Raw genomic sequence first — 25,013 nt, forward strand, 5'->3', positions numbered from 1 at the left:
CTGTCCTTCTACCTGCTCGGTACCTGCAGAGGACTGAATGGGTGTTTTCATTTTCATTTTGGCAAAACATATGACTGTGCATGTCATGGTATGTAATAATGTTTTACAAAGTGACAAGATGAGAATTATTCCTGACCAGTACTAGAAAGCACATTCTTGTAATCCAAGTTAAAGAATACATAAACAACTATCAAAATACAAAAGAGCAAAGAACCACCACCCCACCACCAAAACAAAAAACAAAAAGAAAAAGAAAAAAACCCACAAAAAACAAAACAAATCAAATCAAAACACATTTCTGTAGCTTGCCATATAGACCGTGAAACAAATATACCCAATAGCACGCACCGTGTAAGTCTAGAATGTGTGGCAAGTGTGGATTTCCAGAGATTCTGTGTTTCTCTTTATTGTATTTTATTAACATAGTTTAAACATTATTTTCTTCTGTAAAATATGTTAATTTCAGAGATTAGATGTTAGTCAGCTCCGCATGTTCGTCCTCAGGAGCAGACGCTCTAACCACCGAGCTACTCTTCCGCTCTTAATCAAACAAATATCTTGTTATGATTACATAATTATATTGTTATGAGATTCAGATAATGCAGCCTGTGTGCTCCTTTGTCCGGAGATACAAGACAAGTCTGTAAGTGTACTATTACTATACCGCGCATGTGATTCGTGCAATCGCAGCAGTCATTCGAGTAATAGAGCTACATTAATTCCTAATAATATTCTCATCTTTCAAGACGCCAGGCTCATATATCTTCCCAGGACATAAACATAACGTTCATAAACAAACATTGCATAATAATCTCCTGTCTCATCGAGCTCTCACTTCTCTGGTGTTAACAAACGCCCCGTTCTGCCACAGCCAAACTGTGGGGCGGGCCGTTTACCTCCCCTCCCCTTCCCGCATCCTCTAGCCCCACCCCTTGGGTCAATTAAGCCCCAGTCTCATAACACCCATTTCCTAATCAGACAAGAGAGCGATCTGCGTTTTAATGGTATAGTGCCTGTTGTATCATTTTACCTCTTAAACGCCTATCGCGCCGGCGGAGCTGAGTATGCTTGCCCCTGTGACACAGATATTCACACAGGTCGGGTCGCCCTGCTCTAGACAAGTCCGCGTTGTTAAAAGCCGATAAATATCATACATGCTGTCACTGTAGCTGGAGATACATACCTGCCTTTAGTTCAACAGGCTTTATTAATAAATCATGCCTGCTACATCTTACTCTGTGGGAGTAGGATGTGTGTGGCAGATTGGGAAGGACGTGGGCTTCATGTCACGATATTCACCACTGACCGCCTGTTGAGAGTATCTATCTCCATGTTAATGGACATACAAGGGGCACCGTGACTTTCTAAGGGACTGTAAGACATTCATGGACATACATAGAGGAGGCACACTCCCTCCCACCACAGATAGTAAATAGTACACTGTTGTCATTTAGACAGTCTAGGCTCAGCATCAGCCTTTTGAGACCGCTTGGAGAGGCATAGGAAATACATGTCTATTTAACCTGTTAAATCTTTCAAAGCCCCCCTGATGTCTTATATCTGCATCACGTGCGTCTGATTTGTGTCTGCACTGCTAGTTCATTACATCTGCTTGTCATTACAGAAATCTATTAAGAATTCAGAACATTCAATTCAATGTACGAGTTAACATCTCGGTCGAAGTGATGTTTTCCTAAGTTGGATGGATTTTGTTATGAATTTCGGAGTATATTGCTGTGATCTGATTTTTCATGCAAAACACACTTTTGACTATTGCTTTGGAACATCTGGGTCCAGATGTGAGTCTTCCATATGGAATCATATTTGAATATCGCATTTCCGTAACTGTATACGTCCATATGTCTGAATTTCTGTATCTTTCAGTATTTCCGTATCTGTCTGTAATCCAGAATCTGTAATTCCGTTTCTGTGTATATTTCCTCAAATGTGTGTACTTCCGTCTGTGTATTTCTAAACATTTCTACATCTCGGTATACGTCTACATATCAGTATCGATCAGTATTTCTGTCTGTATTTCCGTATCTGTCTGTAGTTCCGTATCTGTCTGTATTTCCGTCTCTGTGGTTCCGCATCTGTCTGTAGTTCCGTATCTGTGGTTCTGTATCTGTTTGTAGTTCCGTCTCCGTTATTCCGTATCTGTCTGTAGTTCAGTATCTGTCTGTAGTTCCGTCTCTGTGGTTCCGTATCTGTGTGTATTTCCGTCTCGGTGATTCCGTATCTGTCTGTATTTCCGTCTCGGTGATTCCGTATCTGTCCGTATTTATGTCTCTCTGATTACGTATCTGTCCGTAGTTCCGTGTGGTTTCGTGTCTGTCCGTATTTCCGTCTACGTTATTCCGTCTCTGTCTGTATTTCCGTCTACGTTATTCCGTCTCTGTCTGTATTTCCGTCTCTGTGTTTCTGTATCTGTCTGTATTTCCGTACCTGTCTGTATTTCCGTTTCTGTAGTTCCGTATCTGTCTGCATTTCTGTCTCTCTGATTTCCTGTCTGTAGTTCCGTGTGGCTTCGTATCTGTCCGTTTTTCGGCTCTGTGATTCTGTATCTGTCTGTATTTCCATCTGTGATTCCGCATCTGTCTGTATTTCAATCAACTGCCAGTACTTCCACGGGCTTTCCTGGCTTCTCTGTTTCATGTGTAAGTCTTAAGATCATAAGGACAGTACCTATTCATATACATGTTGACCAAAGCATGTTTAAATTTCGTGTTCAAATTGTGGCTAAACCAGGGGTAATCTATATACAATCTCCCTGGTTAAACGTATGAATTCGTAACTGTGTGACAGTCCCAGTGGTGAATGTCTGTGTGACAGACCCAGTGGCGGTGAGTGTCTGTGTGACAGTTCCAGTGGTGAATGTCTGTGTGACCGTCGCAAGGCGCGTCTGTGTGACTGATTCAGTGGCGAATGTCTGTGTGACGGTGTCAGTGGCCAGTGTCTGTGTGACAGTTCCAGTGGTGAATGTCTGTGTGACCGTCGCAAGGCGCGTCTGTGTGACTTATTCAGTGGCGAATGTCTGTGTGACGGTGTCAGTGGCCAGTGTCTGTGTGACAGTTCCAGTGGTGAATGTCTGTGTGACCGTCGCAAGGCGCGTCTGTGTGACTGATTCAGTGGCGAATGTTTGTGTGACGGTGTCAGTGGCCAGTGTCTATGTGACAGTCCCAGTTGCCAGTGTCTGAGTGAGAGCGTGCGTGGCGAGTGTCTCTGTGGTAGACCCAGTGGCGGTGAGTGTCTGTGTAACAGTTCCAGTGGTGAATGTCTGTGTGACCGTCGCAAGGCGCGTCTGTGTGACTGATTCAGTGGCGAATGTTTGTGTGACGGTGTCAGTGGCCAGTGTCTATGTGACAGTCCCAGTTGCCAGTGTCTGAGTGAGAGCGTGCGTGGCGAGTGTCTCTGTGGTAGACCCAGTGGCGGTGAGTGTCTGTGTAACAGTTCCAGTGGTGAATGTCTGTGTGACCGTCGCAAGGCGCGTCTGTGTGACTGATTCAGTGGCGAATGTCTGTGTGACGGTGTCAGTGGCCAGTGTCTGTGTGACAGTCCCAGTTGCCAGTGTCTGAGTGAGAGCGTGCGTGGCGAGTGTCTCTGTGGTAGACCCAGTGGCGGTGAGTGTCTGTGTAACAGTTCCAGTGGCGAATGTCTATGTGACAGTCCAAGTGGCGAATGACTGTGTGACAGTGTCAGTAGCGAGTGTCTGTGTGACAGAGCGGCGAGTGTCAGTATCGAGTGTCAGTACCCCCATGTACACCCCTGCCCAACACTTCTTGTCACCTCACCTAAAAGGTCACGAAGACTACAATCAATAACACGCCAACCAATAGACGGCGATACATTACCACAAGCCGAAACTCGTTTTCTGCTAAATTAGAAAAAAAGATTGTTTCCCCCGAGATATAAATGACCAAAGTGAGAGAGATTGGCATTTGCTCCGCATTTAGAGGAAACAAAATACATTTCAAGATAAAAGTAGGAAAACGTTCGCAATCAGCGTTATATTGTTATTTTTCACCTCTGTGCGTCTCGAGGCTTTATCGATCTGTGTTAAAACTGCAAAACTTCATTTCATTCCAAAATACGTCAAAGCTTTTTGTCTCCATCATTCTGAACAATGCGCTATAGTGATACATCACTAAATCATCATCACGTTCTCCCCAAAGACTTTTTTATAATCAGTATTACTCTTCACTCTCACTCCGCCTCCGGATCATCATCATCATCATCATCATCATCATCATCATCATCATCATCATCAATGTCTAATCTAACAACATCATTAATAATGAGCATTGCTATCACATTGGACTGTACCATCCTCATGCGAATATCATCGTCAGCATCGTCGGCACCCTCAACATCCATCACTTAGTCCTTGAAACGACGTCGTGACCGCAATACTGACGAAACGACCCGTATTTTTCTAATAAAGAAAATTTAGAAATGGCGACACAACCTTTTCGCAAGCACCTGATATCACCACTTTCTGATTGTGATTCAATACACAGGTAGAGCACGCTCCGATTATAAGGCACATTTTAATTTGTTACAACCGTATTTTGTCACAAGCAACAACAATAAAATATTCAGACTGACAAGAAAAAGAAAAAAAGAAATGCAAAACCCAACATTTCGTCATATCCGTCACTTCGTTACAAGAGTGTTCGATATAATCGTGTTTTACTGCATTACTGACGGATTCGTATAGTACATTCTACTTCTGGTGTATTTCTCACAAGAATGGAAGAATAATGGATGTTCATAATCTAGACAGCTGCGTCCCTGCTAATTGTAAAGAAAGCTTTTTGGGTTTTTTTCCCTAAAGAAATAGCTGTTTCGAAAGAACAAAGGTCGCCGGTAGCTATGCTATAATACATATTATCCCATGTCACACCCAAAGACCCAATACTCTCCACAGACAATAATCTTGCGCCTTAGGGTGTGAAAATTCATCAAAAGTCGGACCGACAAAATGAAAAAACAGTGACGCCGGTCCCAGTTTCAGACAAAATGCCGATCTGTCCGCACGAATCCAGTTTTGTCCTGTATATTGTATATGCCTCTAGCACAACAGCAACTGAGCAATATTACACTAGAGTAACCCAACTTGCAGACCTCAAGCAACTACTGCTGCAAGTGTTCCGGCTTTCTCATATGAACCGATGGTAAGTGCTCTTACAATGAGTATCAATGCTGTTATCGTGGAATAACACACCTCAGAGATCTATACTGTCGTAGAGAACAATGGCGGACCTCGAGGCTGCCACATGTACAGGTGTCCTTGTGGACAAGGAGATGAAGATTTCCATGCTCTGGGTTCCATATCAAATATTGTTTTTAAACCAGACCCGATGTCGTTATGGCCAGTTTGATATTATTAATGATAACTACAAATGTCCAGGATCACGACAGCAAAGGAGAGACACCTTCGAAGGTGAATGAACAAACAAGTTAGATGTCATGAAATAGTATTTCCGTTATATAGGTGTCTGTGTGAGAGTACATGTAAGACACACCAATTGAAGCGAATATGGTGCGAATATGGAGAAGCCAGAAGTTTGTTGGATTCGATCCCAAATGAAGGAAAGAGTCACAACTGTGGTGGTGAGGACAAGGGAGATAACCCTAGTGGTACAGGAAAGGGACACAACTCTGGTGGTGTTGGCCAGGATCACAACTCTGGTGGTGCAGGCAAGGGACACAAGTCTGGTGGTGAAGGCGAGGGACACAACACTGGCGGTGCAGAATAGGACATAACCCCTCCTCATGATGAAGTGACCGTTGATCAGCAATAAATACACTTCCTTCCACACCATATAGAACTTTTGAACAATGACGCTATTGGGGCACCGTGCATGTTTTCATCACCCTCAAAAATCGACCCATGCTGTAGACTGTATGACAAATCCCCGCCGTTCTTTCCATTCAGCACTACAAATGTTAACATCCCCTTACTCACCCACACACTGCCGTATAGATCCGAAATTATATTATCAAACCCTTTCTACAACAAAACAACTCCAACACAATTGAAACACAATTCCAACACAACCGAACCACATTTGAAAACTACATATACTGACGAACAAAGGAAAGTACGTTTATATATTGATAAGTATTTTGATTGCGGCCTACAGGTCATAATCATATAACGCATTATAAATTTTGGATTAAACTTTTTCAGTACGTTTCTCTTGTACGTCAGCATATTGTATAACATAACAACAGAAGGAAACATATTTCAGGACATCTCGGCCCTTTAGGTACACTGTGGCTTGCAATACTATCTGGTCCTGCTGTGAGTAAACAGGAACGAGGAAAAGATTGTCAGAAACACTTCCGGGTAGAATTCATCCTCGTCAGAAAGAAAACCCAACAAATTCTTAATCTTTGTAAGCTACAAGCCATATTCTTCAAAAGGTACAATTTTTCTATTCATGTGATACAATCGGTTCTCTTCATAGGGTACAATTCTTGCTCTTCATAAGGTACAGTCGTTACTCTTCATAAAGTTCCACCCTCCTCTGCATATTGTGCAATTCGTAATCTTCATAGGGTACAATTCTTTCTCTTCATGTTCCATTCTTACTCTACATAAGACACAATTCTTCCTTTTCATGAAACACAATTCTTCCTTCAGTTCCTTTTCTTCATACGGTACAATGTCTACTCCTCATAACGTACAATTCTATTTTTAAGTACAACACTCTTCCTCTTTATACTCTCTCAACCTTTACATATAGCACTCACCAAAGGTATTAACAACTAGTGTTTTCAGCTACCCCTTTCAAAACATACTATCCTTAGGCCATTATGTGGCTTGCGGTGGCCTAGTGGTTCTAGCGCTTGATCCACCCGAGTTAGGTATAAATGTACAATCTATGAATCCCATTCCTCGTGCTCCTCCCCATGATGCATGAGTAGAAGGGCACAGAAGCTCACCTTCCACATCTAACGCTGTCATATTGTAGGAAAAACCTTTGGAATGGCTGTCTTTCAAAACACTGGTAAGCCCTTCTAAAATCACCATATTGACAACAAATTGTTTAAGCTGGGCTTATCTGAATAAATATCATAAATGGTATTTATGAAACGTCGATAGCGTAACCCTGACTAATCTCCAACCCCCGCATTACGGACGATAACCTTTATCGTCTAACTTTCTACGACCAAACATAAGGGAATGAAAACCTTTTAGTATTGATGATCTTGATATAGTTTGAGGCTACTGGGAACCATATGTCCTTGTCGTGGTTACATCATCAACACAAATACTGCGTTCAACGCACTTTCCCTGTGTTTCTGGCGTATCTGATGGGACGGATATAGGCTAGCATTATGTATGCAAAGACTGATATTTATGCTCATCACACAAGATACATTAAAACAAGACATTCCGCCAGACGCAGCACTCTGCCATTGTCGTAAAGATCTAGACGGTAAACACGTGCTTGGAACGTGCTTGGATGAAGTGACGTCAAACATAAGAACAACGTGGAGATGTGTCGGGCGAGGCTGTTGTCGTATCTGCCATCGCAGGCAATCATAACACCCACAGAGGTGAGGGTGGAGTGGGGTGTGGGTGCGGCTGTGTGGATTTGTGATGTGTACTTAGGAATAACAAAACATACTCGGTCTTTAACAAGAATGCCGACCTAAACGGAGCGAGGATGATGAAGAAAAATGTTGTTTTTGTTGTTGTTGTTGTCGGGGAAACGAACACGGGTCTTCAGCGTGAACACTGCCCCTTCATGATTAGTGAGTGAGTGAGTTTAGTTTTACCCTGCACTCAGCATTATTCCACCTCTATGGCGCCGGTCTGTAAATAATCTAGTCTGGATCAGACAATCCAGTGATCAACAGCAAAAGCATCGATCTGCGCAACTGGGAACCGATGACATCTGTCAAACAAGCCAACGAACCTGGTCACCCGGTCCTGTTAGTCGCCTCTTACGACAAGCATGGGTTACTGAAGGCCAATATTTTAACTCACGGGTACCCTTGATGATGAAGATAATGATAATGGTGATGGTGATGGTTTGGTTGGTTGGTTACCAGTGGGGATGATAATCGTAATATATGATATATCACAAAGTGCCTGGTTAATGTGTGAGGAAAACCCGCAGTAATGCAGATTTTACACTCGTTCTACCTCGCTAAAACCCACAATCACGGGTACGACGCTGACAAAACTAGAAACATAAGCTGGGGTCGAACCCAGACTCATATTTTCCTAGCCCAGCTAAGAGAGGCAACTCGGCAAATTACAGCGCATGAGTATATGAACTGTTCAGGCGCCCAAACCTTCACCTTACAGGCCAGATGACACAATGCAATGTGATGCAGATCAAACGGACAGATTACGAAACTAAATCAGCCTGACATATGTACGCAGAGGACAGGTATTTCTGTTCAACATTGTGTAAAATATTTCTACCGTCATTACAAAAGGATAACTCATTTCAATCGTCTTGTTTAAAATGTCAAGACATTTCAGGAAAATGTTAAGGTACATGGGGTCACTGACCCAGCTGGGTTATTAATTATCACTAAATGATTTTGCATTCAGAATGTAGAGTAACACTAAGGATGCCTTAAAAAATTTGGTGTCATGTTGATTTTAAAGTCACTGGGTAGTTGTTGACGTGAAGTCCGATATTATCCAAAGGGGACGATGGCCACATGGGTCAATGACGTCTCCGTGAACGGTATCAACGTTGTATAAAACAACACAACGCGTACAACGTCATCTTGACACAGTTCTTACACTTCTGGGAATATCTTAAGGATCCTTAATATAATGACACCCCGTTAAACTGGACAAGAGCGGCCAAACTGTCACCATCATGAGTGAGTGAGTGAGTATGGTTTTACGCCGCTATGAACAGTATTCCAGCAATATCACGGCTGGGTACTCCAGAGATGGGCTTCGCACGTTAATCCCATGAGGGGAATCGAACCACACTTACTGCGTAAAGAGCGAACGCTTTAACCACTAAGCTACCCCGAAGCCTTTCATCGTCAAGATATGAAATGGCAGTGGTAGATTGATTACCGAAAGTCCGTTTTGTACAGGCCAAAGCGAACGAGAGGGGAGTAATGTTTAAACACCGCTTTCAACAATATTCCAGCAATATCAGGTCATGAGACATAGAAATGGGTTTGCCATATTGAACTCATTTGGTGTCCAGCCCAGGCGTGACGAGTGAACATTTTACCACTGTGCTACGCAACTTGAGGCCCTAACAGACTTTAACCGGATAAACGTATTTTCCAGACAAAGAAGGTTACATTGTACAAGATCGCATTATCAAGAGTCAGTTCATCCAGACCCAGTTTTAGTGAAATACCCACCTTGATACATGTAAACTGCAAAATTATTCTGCATATAACTGGAAAGAAACGTTTTGTTTTGTTTTAAACATATTTTATTCGAAAATGAAATTTACTGGGCACCAAGGAACGCCCACTCCCAGAGAATGGATAATATGGCGGACAGTTCGTTGGGTCGTTGGACGTAGTTTAAATCTCATTTCGGTTGTGAATGACGGCATGAGCAACAGAAACTGGCGTCAGATACAATAACACACTGACCAAACTTTAGAACCACCCCGGCCGTTGCCATGTCGACCAGCTCGGATTTGGGGGATTCACACCCTGGCTTGTTTCTTGTCGCAGACCATACAATCACGCCAAACACTCGTCAAACTTTCGCTCATGTAGCCGTGCCAAATAACTATACGATGAATAGTCACGGAATTTCATACAAGGAGTATTTTTTAAAAACTATTCATGAAATGTCAACAGATATTGTGTGTCACCTGCTGGCTGTTTTCCTTACGCGCGCAGTATAGATCCCGTTTCACAGATCAGGTTTTGTCTAACCCAGTTCCGCTTGCATGTCGGTATTTGTTTCATACAACGAGAGGCGGAAAACAAAGAATTTACACTGTTGTTTAGGATATCATGTATATACCCTTTTTCACATCCCCCGGATCTAAGCGTCATTACAGTTTGGCTTGTGAGAGAGACTTAGTTCGCAGGAAGGAAGGGACATTTCTTTTTCGTCTTCAGTTATGGTCTCGTGAAATCGATAAAGCCGTAACACAAGACGTGACGAGAGGCAGTGATAAAACGCACTCGAATGCTGAGTGAGTGAGTGAGTGAGTGAGTGAGTGTTTTTACGACATATATTCAGCGGACGCTTTAAAAAGTGAGCTACCCTACCGCCCCTTCGAGTCTGGACACTTCTTCAAAGCGACATTGCCAATAGTATGTGAACATCGGCTAACAATATGATAGTGAGAGCATGTTGTTTTACGCCACACCAGCACCACCCCTCTGTAATACCGTGCGAGTATGGACATGACAAACATGTCCATGGAAGCACGAACACTGTTCAATCTGCACCAATGACCATCAGCAAATAGGGACATAACAGAACAAGACCATGCATCCTTTCTTTGGTGCGTCTTCCATTCAGGGGCAGTAGGGTAGCCCAGTAGTTAAAGTGTATGTTCAAAGACCCTTGTTGGATCTCACACATTGGTGCACTGTGTGGAGCCCACTTCTTTTACAGTGGTTGGTCCAGCTTTTTGAGTAAGAGGGGTGCGGACTACTGAGAAAATGGGGCGGGGTGGGGTTAGGGGGAGTTGCACACTCATTTTCATCCGAATTTCCATGGTCACTTAACAAAATCTCAACGATATTGCTGGACAGTAGCTAGATAATAACGACGTAAATCACAATCACTCACTCACTCTCTCTCACGCACGCTCGCACGCACACACGCAGACGGATCCAGGGAAAGCTAAAGGCACGTATTTGTATTCAAAAGTTTAGAGTCACTTAAAACACTCACTATATGTTATGCATATACCTGTTGTTTCATCGACGATTCATATCTCCGCTAACTTGGGGGAACCAATTGCAAACGTTACATAGATGAATTGCAAGAGGATCATGCATCAAATTGCTGAAAAGCATGTGCAAATTTCGTGCATGTGAACAGCTGCGTTCAGGTGGGAAATTTTGTTAACTCACCAATTTTCACTGATCGTCATCATTTATTGAACTTATGACAAGAATCTTTTCAACGTTGCGACGACACATATTTATGCTGACAAACATCAGTTTCTGCGTAAACAGTACCTTTCAACAGTACGGAATATGGCCAAATGTAGTTTAGAACAGTTGCCTGATGTAAATGTCTATCTTTACAGTACTGAGTCTAACCTTTTGAAACGAAGTATACACGTACATTGCTGATAACAGGATAAGCGATTGATCGTGAACTTTACTCTGACTTTAGTCTCAACGTGTTGTCCACGCAGAACTGACAACATATGTACAAACAAGTGCTCATCCTAACTCCTATACTCTAACACAAAATTACAACTGTAATTGTGTTATGATTATGTGTTATGATTAAGTGTTATGATTATGTGTTATGATTAAGTGTTATGATTATGTGTCATGAATAAGTATTATGATTATGTGTTATGATTATGTGTTATGTTTATGTGGTATGATTATGTGGTATGATTATGTGGTATGATTATGTGTTATGGTTATGTGGTATGATTATGTGGTATGATTATGTGGTATGATTATGTTGTGATTCCTGGCCTAGGTCTCACTAACCTACGACACCGAACAAGCTGTAAAGATAAACATCATAAATTCTCGCTCCAGTAATAATCAACACACCTGAAAAAACCCTGTTCAATAAATCACCGCCTGTCAGTATGTAAACACGATACCATGTTACAAAAAACAATAGTGCGTGCGTCCTCGGTATACATGACTGTCATACGATCGTCATGTTACTCTGACACAGACATACACGCAAATACCCGGATATTTTTTTAAAAAGTTAAAATGACAAATTTAAACACCACACCTATTACAATGTCTCGGTGACCCGGCAAGTTCTCACATCTGTCCGTATCGAGTTATGTATCTGATACATTCCAGCGTGTTGAGGAAATAACAGCCATTGTTGGTTGACACAGAAAATTAAAAAGGACAGTTTTCTCTACCATTGAAGGTGTACCTTCAGATACTTACTTCCTTATCCCGATAATGGCTTGAGATAATAGTTGGGGTGAGCGAGTGCAGAGATACGCCGTTTTTACCAACATCAAGACGGGAGACACAAGAAACTGGCCTGGCGGATTGTACCGTGTCAGAATTGAACCTGGGCCTTTGTCGTGACGAGCGAACGCTTTAACCACAAGGCTACTCAACTGCCATGTTAACTGGGGGTGGGGGGTGGGGGGGGGGGGGGGGGGGGGGGTGACGTTTTTGGATAAAGTGGATATTAAATGAAGTTTGATTTGATTAGCCAGTTTAGTTTGTGTGTCATCACGAAATGATAAAAATGCCTGGCTTGTGCCACTTTAATTTCAGAATGTAAAAATAAACGTTTTGTCTTCGATTATTTAAATTCGCGTCACCAGATATCACACTATACTTGGTTTACTAAAATACCTGAGTTAAACAGAATTAATCAAGGATGGCTTACGTCATTATCCAAAATAGCACGCGCAAAATCTAACTTAAGTACAAGTATGAAAGCGATACACAGTAGTCACTAGACAAACGCTAAATCTTGGAATATAAATAATTTGGTAGAAACAAAAGTTCCTTTTAAAACAAAAAAGGTTGCCCAAGTGAGATGTGAAACTCACTTGAGAAGGTCTAGACTGGCCTTATTTCGGTCTTTAGCGTTGAGACTTGGAATGGAAATTAGTGAAATCGAGGGATTGTGAGACATGCATGGATATTGCCGATATATATGTTAACAACTGTTACCATTTCTTTACAGGGCTCCTTGTAAATGTTTCACCTGGTGCATAAACATTGCATGAAAAAGATAAAATGCAAAAATTATGATCGTTTCATGACAGATTCTAAAAAAATTATATAGCGCTAAGTGAAAGTTAAATTTCCTTGATACATATCATTATCAATTGGCATTAAAATTATTCTGTCGACGAAATCAATAATTGAAACGAAAAGCTTTAAATATATCATATACGAGAAATATTGACTTTCAAATACTGTAAAAATTGAAATTATAGAGAAAATTTTAAAAAGCGATCCAGATGTTCGATGGTTATTCCAAAGTGCCGCCATAATGAAAGCATACATTGTAAACTGTTGTTCTAAAACGTACAGATGTTATCAGGATGATATTGATAGGATGTATGTAATATCGTTCATATCATATATATCAACATCACATGAGAGTTGTATTTCATCCCATTTGTGTCCAACCTTAGGTGGCTAGATTATATATCCTGCAGGTTAAAGCAGAAATGAAAATGTGGCTACAAATAAAATCCCTTTACATAAATGGGATCAGTGAAAAGGAAATCAGTGGCAGTATAGTAATCCGTATTGTCCCTTCATTATCCGTGATTGTTTGTTTGTTTGTTTTTTAACGCTACCCGCGTGTTAGAATATAGGCCTTCAGTTACCCATGCTTGTCGTGAGAGGCAACTAACGGGATCCGATGGTCAGGGTGACAGACTTGGTTGTCATCGGTTTACAACTGCGTAGGTCGACGCTCTTGCTGCTGATCACTGGATTGCCCGATCCAGACTCGATTTTATACAGGCCGATGCCATGTAGCTGCACGATTGCTGAGTGCGGCGTAAAACTAAACCCACTCACTTACACGTGTAACGCAGCACTTGCCAATATTCCACACATATGCAACGGTCTGTAAATAATCATGTCTGGACCAGACAATCCAGTGAGACCGTAGACATTATGAGTGGTATATCACGACATGCTATAGTCACATCACAGTGTCTTGCCACCGGATCCTGGTAGTCGTCTCCAGCTACAAGTGCAAACTCCAACAACAAACCCCAAACGCTTTTCTTGGAACCTGTCCTACAACGGAATTTCAGAAATGTTTCAGTTTTTAGAATCAGTATGGTAGCATGGCATTTTACGCAGTCAGCATTACTCTGATTCCTGTTCACATAAGTCTGCGAGAGGTATTCCAGTGGTTCCAACAACCCACCCCCTTGCAACGATTAACGCTCTAGGAGCCTTAATCCGTTCTTGTGAGGAACAGGGTGGAGCTGATCTGGTCTGACCAGGAACTTTCCAAGAACTCTCCAGGAAGTTGTCGATTGCAGAAAACCAATTTCACCCCGGATCTTAAGTCAATGTAAGTCATGGGTGGTACTGGTTGAAAAATGGTTTGGAAACGTAAGTCCTAGACAGAACACAGACCTCATAGGTAGTTCCTGTTAAAATAATATTTAAAGGAATAAGTCTCAGACAAGCAATAAAACTTAGAGGTACTTAGAGGATAATTATTTTAAAGAATACGCCTAAGATAGAACATGTAAGTGAGAGAAACATCTTTTTTGCTTCAGTGGGCATTTGCTAAAATATCAGGAGTATAGACAACTATTTGTTCGTTTATCAACCCAACCAAACAATTAAAAGACATCCTGTTGTAAAAAATTAAACTGTATCTGATTCTATACGGGCGGATGTGTGACATAGAAATTTATCTTCCCACTCCGGTCGTCAATATCTGTCAAATTGTTGCTTATGACAAACAGTCCCCGAAAAGGGTCACGTGCCAATCTTCAGCGGCCACACTAAAAAATGCGGCGCATTCGATTTTGTTCTGAAGATCAAAGATTGTTTGTTTTTGTGACAAACGTTAAAATTTAGAAAACTGATAATCCGTTAACTTGACAGAAAACGACAGATTCGCATGGCTATCCTCAACGTATAAGATTCCTGGCCCCATGAACAAAACTTCATCTCGACATTTGGCCAAGTGAAGTGCTAATCATTTCTATTGGAATGTTGAAAGAAAATTCGGTGGAATATCTTGCACATTTTTGGGGTCAAGATTAGCGTCCCTTTCACCGAAAACTTTCAAATGACGTCAACCAAATTAAACTTGTTAAATAACCCCGATGACTGTTGATAACAGTTCGTGATATGTATGACGTCATTGGATATAAAGGCTCCAAAGCGATCAATGGCCGTCTCATGTCCGCAGTTACACCGTAGGCCTATAGCACAAAGCATCAGACTAGTCTTTGTATGTCTCTCTAAGAGAAACAAATATGTGCATTTAAACTGAAAAGGAATCTCACTGAAATGCATGCCAATGAAATCAACACTTGCTTCGTTGGAACATGCTACCCGTGAAGATCAGGGTTAGAACCCAGAAAGGGTTCTAACGGGATCAATGAACGTACACTGGTCCTAAAGTGCCATGTCTGACTGTTTCTGTAAAGATTTGCCAGATACAGCTATGCGTGACCTTGTTTCTTAACGTTGTTTTCAGAACCAGTTAACAAACATTGACCATCTACATTTGGGTGTTCAAAGCATTGAGTAATGTTGACGTAAAAAAGAAACAGACAAGGCAAATACAATAAGGTTACTCAGTACATGTGTCCTTACATTCCCAATAATAGTGAGTGAGTTTAATTTTATGCCGCACTCAGGAGCATTCCAGCTATTTGGCGGCGTTCCCGATAATAACGTACCTGTGACTAATCTAAGCCGGTACCATCATCCCAATCTCTCTCTCAGTCCCTGAGCCTCGCTGTTTTCCTATTGTCTTGCATTAACTGCCTAAGCAATAAGTCAGGGACAATCTACACTCTCTCTCTCTCTCTCTCTCTCTCTCTCTCTCTCTCTCTCTCTCTCTCTATATATATATATATATATATATATATAGTCTCCCTGAATAAATGCAGCCCGTGTAGATTTCCTCACGTTCTGAATCTACCATCTTATCGGGCCCCTTGTCCATTGAAACTGGATTACTTGTAACTATCCAACTTTTTATACATTCGGAGACAAGACGTTAGTCCACATCATCCTCATCTTTTCGCATAATCATTTGCAGGACGACAAATCAAATATTAGTAAGCTGAGTAATGTGTCGAAAGTATACGACATACTGGGCGTAAAGAGGCGTCTACGCAGACTACCAGGATAGCCCAGGCCGTGTCATACCAAAAGACTTTTAAAAACGGTAGTTGTTGGTCCCTGCCTGGCGGAGGGTAATGGGTAAAACAATGACCGGTCGGCTCGGAGTCAGTATAAAGTGCCCGACAACAGTGCAACGGCTGTTTAAATGACCTTGACTTTAGAGGTAATGTGCATATGTTAAAAATGAAAGCTGTTTGGGACGTGTTAATTCGGAATTGGATCTAACCCCAACTACACTTTGAGAACTAATTACCGGGAGTGAGTTTAGTTTTACGCCGCACTCAGCAATATTCCATCGGCGGCGCTCTGTAAATAATCGAGTTTGGACCAGACAATCCAGTGATCAGTAGATCATAAGAATCGATTTGCTCAACTGGAAACCGATGACATGTGTCAGCAAGTCAGCAAGCCTGATACACCCGATCCCGTTAGTCGCCTCTTACGACGTCTACTAATTACAAATGCAACAGAAATAAAACCAAACAGATAGGGATAACTGTTGTTCCAGATTGTACTCTGATATCCCTCTTGATATGTTTCGCTTGGTTTCATCTCGACCATTAGCATCAGACATATGTATAATTTATCACTGCATTCTAAAATTTCCAGGACTTATGATGCATTATGAATGCATAGCATTTGGAAGTGCATTATTTGTGCATGAGGATTTACGCCACATTAGGCAGTATTCGACAATAACAAAACCATTAAGTCATTATGAACACTAGTGGGTCTGTTATGATGTTATGTGTGATGTGCGTGTTTCATGCTCGAGAGACAGAGATGAATACACAATGTCATTTATAAAGTAATCAAATGCAACACGTTATGTTTAGGATTGTACTTTCTCAATAACGTACAGACTCTAGTTCTTTTGTTAGGTTGAGACCCATCCGGGATTTGAACCCACACCCTCAGAGTCTCACACTTGTTCGCCGGGCCACAAACTCAGCCGTTTAACCCACTCTAGGTGACTAGGTGCATGACTCCGATAGCGTGGGTTCGAATCCTGGCTTTGACAACCCAATAAAAGTAACAGAATCGGTACTTGATTCAGAAAGCGTAATCCTAAATGCTAGGTGTTGCTTGAGACGGAGAGTTGTGAGATTGTACCTTTTCACTCATGATCATAAACAAAAACGGAGGCGGAGGTCTGTAAATAATCACACAATCAGACAATACAGTGATCAACAGCAAGAGCATCGATCTACGCAATTGGGATACGGTGACATGTGTCAACCAAGTCAGAGAACCTGACCACCCGATCCCGTTCGTAGTTTCTTACGATAAGTATAGCTGACTCTTGTGGCAAGCATGTGTTGCTGAAAACCTAATCCGAGATCGTCGTCCAGCGCAGAGACACTCCTGATTATGCCTTAAAGCATTGAGCTAAAATCTCTTTGAGGAACGGACACCACAAACATTTCTTCAACTGGAAGGCACAGTTGCAAGGAACAATTAACAAACCTGAACAAATATTCTTACTAGGCTACAAGACCGTTTATGGACAAACATTGACCTCTTGTATTCGCTAGCCGATAAGTGTGAAGATCCGGTGTAGAATAGATCTTCAGCAATACATGCTTGCCACAAAAAGGAGACTATGCTTGATTTAAGAGGCGAGTAACGGGATCGGAGGGTCGGGCTCACAGACTTGGTTGACACGTGTCGCCCTTTTCCCAATTGTGCAGATCGATGTTCATGCTGTTGATCACTGGATTAACTATTTACAGGCCCCTGGAATATTGCTGAGTGTGGGCATAAAATCAGACTCACTCACGCTAGCCCCACCTAGCCCCATGTCCCCTTGGCCTTGTCCCTCATGCAAGCAAAGTATGTCAAGACAGTAAAATGAAATGATTTATCGTTCTGCTGGTCAGTGAACGTATATTTCTGAGTATGCCATCAATCTCTGACAACTGTTTTCTATACAGAGCATTTGCCTTTACACGCACGCTGGAAGTTCCCGCTAACATCCCTCACACATACATGACGTCAGACAAAACTGTCCAAAACTGTTATTTTGGGATAGTATTACATCTGTAAGAAATCTGAAACGTAAAAACTGCCTTCTGGTATTTTAATCCACATGTCTCTGCGTTAATTGTGACTAATAAAATATCCCCGCGTTAAAAACATCCCTTGCACAGACCGTGATGCTGACGTTTAAACAAGTATAAGCAATGGAGGTCAGTTAAAGTATATTACACAGTTACCAGGGAAACCAAGGGGGACAACCCGAGGTAGGATTCGAAAGCGTTGTGAGTCACTATTGTCGTAATCCTTATTGTTGATTTCACTGACATCATTTCGTACTCTCCTGACAAAAGCTGTTCGACTTTGGGAGGATAGATCTATGGGCATTTAAATCAATGAATAATATAACCACATATCATGTATGATAAACAGACCCGTTGCTGACGATCATTTAACTAATCTTGTTTCACAGGAATGATTGCGGTTCAGCATAGGAGCGCGTAGGTTTATCAGCAGACGAAGTATGGACCATATAGAAAACTGTAATATATTTTGACCTATCATTTTAAACAATCGAAACATACATCATATTTTGGAACATAAAAAAACACACACACACCCCAAAAAAACAAAACAAAACAACAAAAACAAAAACAAAACAAAAGAACCCCCAAAACAATAAACAAACAAAAACAAACAAACAAACAAGAAAACCCCAAACAAACAAACAAACAAAAAGCCAGGAAGGAACAAACGTGGGATTTCGTGGATATCGACTGTAAGCCGGACCTGTCCTGACACGATTACATCGACAACGACACGTCCAGTGGTGCAACGGGATAGAAGCATGGACCATATAGAAAACTATAATAAATTTTGACCTATCATTTTAAACAATCGAAACATACATCATATTTTGGAACATAAAAAACAACAAGCCCCCCCCCCAAAAAAAAAAACAACAACAAACAAACAAACAAACAAAAAAACAAAAACAAAAACAAAACAAAACAAACAAAAACAAAAAAAACCCAAAAAAAACAAAAAACAAAAACAAAAAAACCCAAACAAACAAAGAAAGAAAGAAACAAGAAAACAAACAAACAAAAAACCAGGAAGGAACAAACGTGGGATTTCGTGGATATCGACTGTAAGCCGGACCTGTCCTTACACGATTACATCGACAACGGCGTGTCCAGTGGTGCAACAGGATATAGACATGGAACCTGGGCACTGGCGACGCGTTTGCTTCAACTATGAATCGCGTTTCCTCCTGCAACGAGGGATCGACGTCGACACGAACTACGCTCAAGAGCTGGACAGATTTGGAGAGCGTCATGGTGTGGGGAGAGGTGTCCTACGCGGTTGAACGGGGTTAGAGGTGATTCAAGGACCAAACCTTGCGACCTTAACCGCCATTAGGAGCTATTCGAACACGACAATGCTCGACCCCACACGGATCGTGCGCCTATTTCGTCAATGCAAATGTCAATGTCCTCCCTTGAACTTCCTCTGATCTGAATATCTGGGGCAAACTTGATCGACGCGTCCGTAAACGTCACCATCGTCCTCAGACACTTGCAAACGCATTGCAGGGGAAATAGCGAAGACTTCTCCACGCAAAAATCCGACGGCTGCAAGAGTAGGTGTCTCCAGGTACCGACCTGAACGGCCCCCATGCGCACATGAATCCACACACATGAACTGAATTAATGTTGAAAGTGATAACAATACATATTCGTGTGTCGAATTTCGTTCATCTATGTTCAAGCTTAAACGGCGTAAGTACACTTAAATACGTTTAACACTTTCCTTGCGATATTTTCAGGACGTCATTATATTGTATATTGAATCATTATTTCGTGAAATGCATAATTGAATCATTATGGCGTTAAATGTATACGAAATATATTCATATGCACAAATTACATAAACTATTAACTGCATTCTCGTCTTCTTATCTTTATCCCAAATGTGTTTGTAAGTTTTTAGTACAAATGCTCTTTGTGTGTTATGGAAATATGGTCATCAGGTTCGAAAATGAATTATTAGCTTATTAAACTATTCAGTACATTATTTAAACATGTTTCTGTATAATTTTCTCATAGCATTTTCCTAAAGAACAGATCTATTTATTCTGACATATACATGTATTATTCTACAGATTTTGGATTAGTTTAGATCAAGAAGGAAAACAATACATATAATATAAAACTGTTTAAAGTTATCTCTGCAATCGCTGTTTATTGTAATTTATACTTAATAAGTGGACCTACCGTTTTACTGGGCAATGACTTGAATCACACAGTCAACGCTCGCTGAAATGACTATGGTGTAGGGTGTAATGACTACGGAAGGAAGCATTCAAAATGTCCTTCAGTGTTAACAGTTGCTGTCTGTGTACTGAATTTGCTTTGTACAATCGAAACATTCACAAATTGTATGTGGTGTGTATTAAAATATATCTTAGCTGCTCACATAAATGTAATTAGCAGCCTGAGGTTAACAGCGGGTTCGTGTTTAGTCTTTCGAATAAGGAATAACGTGCTGGCAGCTGGTTCGTTATTCAAATGCTTTACATGGAATAACAATAGTAGTGTTGTCATATACAGACAAAACTCAATGAAATATAATGTTGCGGGAACCATTCACAGGTGTGCCAAATGTGCATGAAGTTTTAATTATTCAGAACCTATGAATGATGAAAAAAATGGATCAGGACTGGGTTTGCTATTCAATGCATGGCCATCAATTTTATCAAAATTAATATGAGGTAACAAATATGCCATACCGTACTTGCTGAGCGTTCGTGTTTTGTTATCCGTCTTTCGAATGACGAATAACGTCCTGGCAACGGGTTCGTTATTCAAACGATGTACATAAAATATCTACAGTAGTGCTGTCATATACACTGATACTCATGTAACAAAAGCTTGCCGGTATCACCCGGACTTCGGGTACAGGTGTACCAAATGTGTATGTGTTTAATTATACAGAAATGTACCTAAAAAGACCTTTCTCATGGAAAATACAGTTTGTACAGTAAATCTTGGTGACGGTTAGATTCAATTACTGGACAAAACTACGGGACCAACAATTATATACTTGGAAACATCTTAGACGGTCTTAAACTCAGTGAGATTGTTAGACAAAGGAAATGAGGAAGCCCGTACGGGTCAGGTTTTCGTAACTTAATATAACCGAATAGCTACACGGGTTTGGCACAACGGTAAAAGTTAAAACACAGGGCGAGGTAAATGTTAAAACACGCGGTTGGGTAAATGTTAAAACACATGACGAGGTAACTGTTAAAACACATGGTTAGGTAAATGTTAAACACATGGCGAAGTAACTGTTACAAAACATGGTTAGGTAAATGTTAAAGCACAGGGCGAGGTAACTGTTAAAACACATGGTTAGGTAAATGTTAAAGCACAGGGCGAGGTAACTGTTAAAACACATGGTTAGGTAAATGTTAAACACATGGCGAAGTAACTGTTACAAAACATGGTTAGGTAAATGTTAAAGCACAGGGCGAGGTAACTGTTAAAACACATGGTTAGGTAAATGTTAAAGCACAGGGCGAGGTAACTGTTAAAACACAGGGCGAGGTAACTGTTAAAACACATGGTTAGGTAAATGTTAAACACATGGCGAAGTAACTGTTACAAAACATGGTTAGGTAAATGTTAAAGCACAGGGCGAGGTAACTGTTAAAACACATGGTTAGGTAAATGTTAAAACACAGGGCGAGGTAACTGTTAAAACACATGGTTAGGTAAATGTTAAAGCACAGGGCGAGGTAACTGTTAAAACACATGGTTAGGTAAATGTTAAAGCACAGGGCGAGGTAACTGTTAAAACACAGGGCGAGGTAACTGTTAAAACACATGGTTAGGTAAAAGTTAAACACATGGCGAAGTAACTGTTACAAAACATGGTTAGGTAAATGTTAAAGCACAGGGCGAGGTAACTGTTAAAACACAGGGCGAGGTAACTGTTAAACACATGACGAGCGAGATAACAGTTGCCGCACATGTAATGGATGAGCTTGAAGCACATTATGAGTAAAGACACGGTTGAAGCACATGGCCATAGGATGTGCATTCATTGTATTGTAATGTATCAAGCAATTGAAGGAGATTATGAACTATGAACTTGAATCGATTTGTGAATGATTCATTGTTAAATACAAAGTTTTGACAGCAATAACACAGTAATTCAATAGCATTCATCTGTCTTCTTATGAGAAACTGTACGAAAAGCTTTACCATCGCGTAGGCAAATAATTCACGTAACAAGTAATCCACTGAAATTCACCTATGGAACCTACATATTTACTTTTTTCAACTGCACAATCGCCTTAATGTAGACCCAGTCAACATTGTGCTCACAGGGGTGATATCAGACAAGGGATTTCTACTTACAGGGCGATGTTTGGTTTTAGAATTACAGGTAACTCTACGAGGCCATCGGGTCTTTAAAATCCCCTAACAACCCACATTCAACTATAAGACCCTATAAACATTCCCATAGTGCACCACTGAGAAGTAGGTGATTATTGTTTTACGCGGCTTTAAGCAATGTTCCGGAAATATCACGACATGCAACATACATTGTACCCATGAGGAGAATCGAACCCGGGTTTTCAGCGTGACGAGTGGACTCTTTAACCACTAGGCTACCGTACCGTCCTTAATGCAGTTTGAAGATGGCATTAGTTGAATGTCAAGACATGAACTGACATTCCTTCGGCTCCACTGGCATGTGTTTATGAACTAATATCTAACACAGATGACAGTAACTCTGGGGGCAGTTTCAACCGCCATAAACACACGCAAAGCCAAGGCAATTGTTCAAAATAACACGTAACACATGACGAATATAAGCACAAGGAATTGCATCGTTTATGACACCGGTGCGTCAATTTTTGACATACCCTACATATGTCGACCACAAAGCTTTGCTAAGACATAAGTCTTTCAACCCTGACAAAACAGTTTCACCCAGAATAGTGTGATGCTGTAGATAGGTCCGACTCGATGGTACCTCAGAGTTGAGAAATGAAATTATTTATCGATGCTAAAAATTCTCTGAATTGTGCTTAGTCAGCTTTTAAAGAAAACTACATGTTTTCCCTTTTTCAAATTTAATTTGAATCAATACTTTAACAGACAAGTTATAACCTTTTTACATTCTAAAATTGACATAATACAGAAATGCTGAAGGGCATCTTAGACATCTTGGAAAATCAATACATTTCCTTTAAATTTAATAAATGGTAAGGGTCGTGTTGTTGCAAATTCATTTCTTCCAAAGTCTTCATTAACCAGTTATTATTTACACAAACTTATTCAGCCGAAGATTAATTTTTATATATTTTGGCGCGCATGAGTGATGGTTTAACGACATAATCGAACATAATTATTTGAAGTTTCAATTGTATGAAAAAAAACCCCGAAAGTGGCATACATTCTTTTCCAGCTCAGCTTATGAAACTTTTTTTTATAAAAATAGGATCATCAAATCAATGACCAAGGTTCCCATATTTCAACATAAAAATGACACGGGAAGGTCCCGGGGTAGAATAGGCCTTCAGCAAACCATTCTTACCACAAAAGGCGACTGTGCTTGTCGTAAGAGGCAGCTAACGGGATCAGGTGGTCAGGCTCGCTGACTTGATTGACACATGCCATCGGTTCCCGATTGCGCAGATAGATGCTCATGTTGTTGATCACTGGATTGTGTGGTCCACAGACTGCCGCCATATAGCTGGAATATTGCTGAGTGTGGCATAAAACTAAACTCATTCACTCACTCACTCACTCAACACAAAAATAAGCATAAAATATAATGCACTTAGACCACAAAAGCATCACATATACTACTTGCGTAGGTCAAACAGCTTGTGTGCAGTCATTTGATTTAGCAATGTGTCAGTGCCATTTACGTGCCGAGAAGTGTTTTTAATTCTTGAAAGATCAAACTTAGGTCAAGGTGACCTTACGTCAAGTTAAACTGTGCATTATCTTACTTAGACGTTTTAAAAGGGACTGATTGGCGGATACATTTTCAAATTTAAAACAGACTGAACCCCGAAATAGCGACCTCCTTAACACGAGCACACATCCACATGTTGAGTGGCGGACTTAGATATACAGACGCGGTAAGTGGACGATCTGTTTGAGAACGTTTGTACATTTATAAAGCTGTTGCACGTGGTAACGCGCAGTGAATTACCAAATGTCACAAAGCTCGTTAGGCTCATCTGTTAGTAAAACAGGCCGTGTGTTCCAGCCCTCTGGTTAAAGGTTTGGTAGAAGAAAACACTCCTTTGACACGCCGGGGTGTTTTGCGAAAACAGTTTTTTCGCCTGCCGGAAGAAATTGCACCGAGTCACAAGAATTGTTGCTAATCATGAGAATCCTATCATTATTCATTGATACTACGTGAAACAACATATCCACAATGATTCCGCCCGGCAGGTCAAACAGTAGATGACCAAGGCCAGTCAAAGCATATATCTACTTGGTCAGTCAAACAGTGTATCCACCCTGCAAGTCAAACAACATATGCCCCGGGCTATGAAAAATGCATCCAAAAATATCAACAATATATGCCGCAAGTCAAACAAAAACAATGTATCTATCCAGAAAGTCAAACAATAGATGTCTTGGGCCAGGTAAGCAATGTATTAGATCTTGCAAGTCAAACAATATATACCTCGGGCCAGTTAAACGATGCATTAAATCGTGCAAGTAAAAAATACATGCCTCGGGTCAGTTAAACAATGTACTACTAGTAAATCATGCAAGTCGAACAAAATATGCCTCGGACTAGTTAAACAATGTCTTAAATCCTGCCAGTCAAACAGTATATTCTTCGGGCCAGTTAAAAATGTATTAAATAGTGCAAGTCAACCAATACATGTATATACGTTGGGCCAGTTAAAACAATTATCCTATTATGCATGTCAAACAATATGTGCCTGGGGCCAGTTCAACGATATATCAAATCCTGCAAGTCAAACAATCTAT

The 25,013-nt window shown here is 40.9% G+C and overlaps 2 protein-coding genes across 2 annotated transcripts in view; both read right to left on the reverse strand.

Annotated features, from left to right (window-relative positions):
- The window catches only part of LOC137258176 (uncharacterized), a 186,237-nt gene that overhangs the window by 143,176 nt on the left and 18,048 nt on the right, over positions 1–25,013 (reverse strand). The gene's annotated exons all lie outside the window — the stretch shown is intronic.
- Positions 2,017–4,374, reverse strand: LOC137257527 (uncharacterized). The gene is made up of 3 exons (XM_067794852.1): positions 4,208–4,374; positions 2,446–2,641; positions 2,017–2,271 (listed from the first exon to the last, which is right to left on the reverse strand). The coding sequence occupies exons 1-3, from the start codon at positions 4,372–4,374 to the stop codon at positions 2,017–2,019; spliced, it is 618 nt and encodes a 205-aa protein (XP_067650953.1).

The sequence above is a fragment of the Haliotis asinina genome, chromosome 12, assembly GCF_037392515.1.
Source record: "Haliotis asinina isolate JCU_RB_2024 chromosome 12, JCU_Hal_asi_v2, whole genome shotgun sequence".
In the NCBI taxonomy this organism is placed as follows: Eukaryota; Metazoa; Mollusca; class Gastropoda; order Lepetellida; family Haliotidae; genus Haliotis; species Haliotis asinina.

What these genes read in the sequence shown, in the direction of transcription:
- LOC137257527 (XM_067794852.1), bottom strand. Translation starts at nt 4,374, where the DNA reads ATGGATGTTGAGGGTGCCGACGATGCTGACGATGATATTCGCATGAGG. An exon ending in GATGATGATCCGGAGGCGGA is followed by an intron (nt 2,642 to 4,207) that starts GTGAGAGTGAAG and finishes GAAACAGAGAAG; the next exon opens with CCAGGAAAGCCCGTGGAAGT. An exon ending in AGAAACGGAAATACAGACAG is followed by an intron (nt 2,272 to 2,445) that starts GTACGGAAATAC and finishes AAATACGGACAG; the next exon opens with ATACGGAATCACCGAGACGG.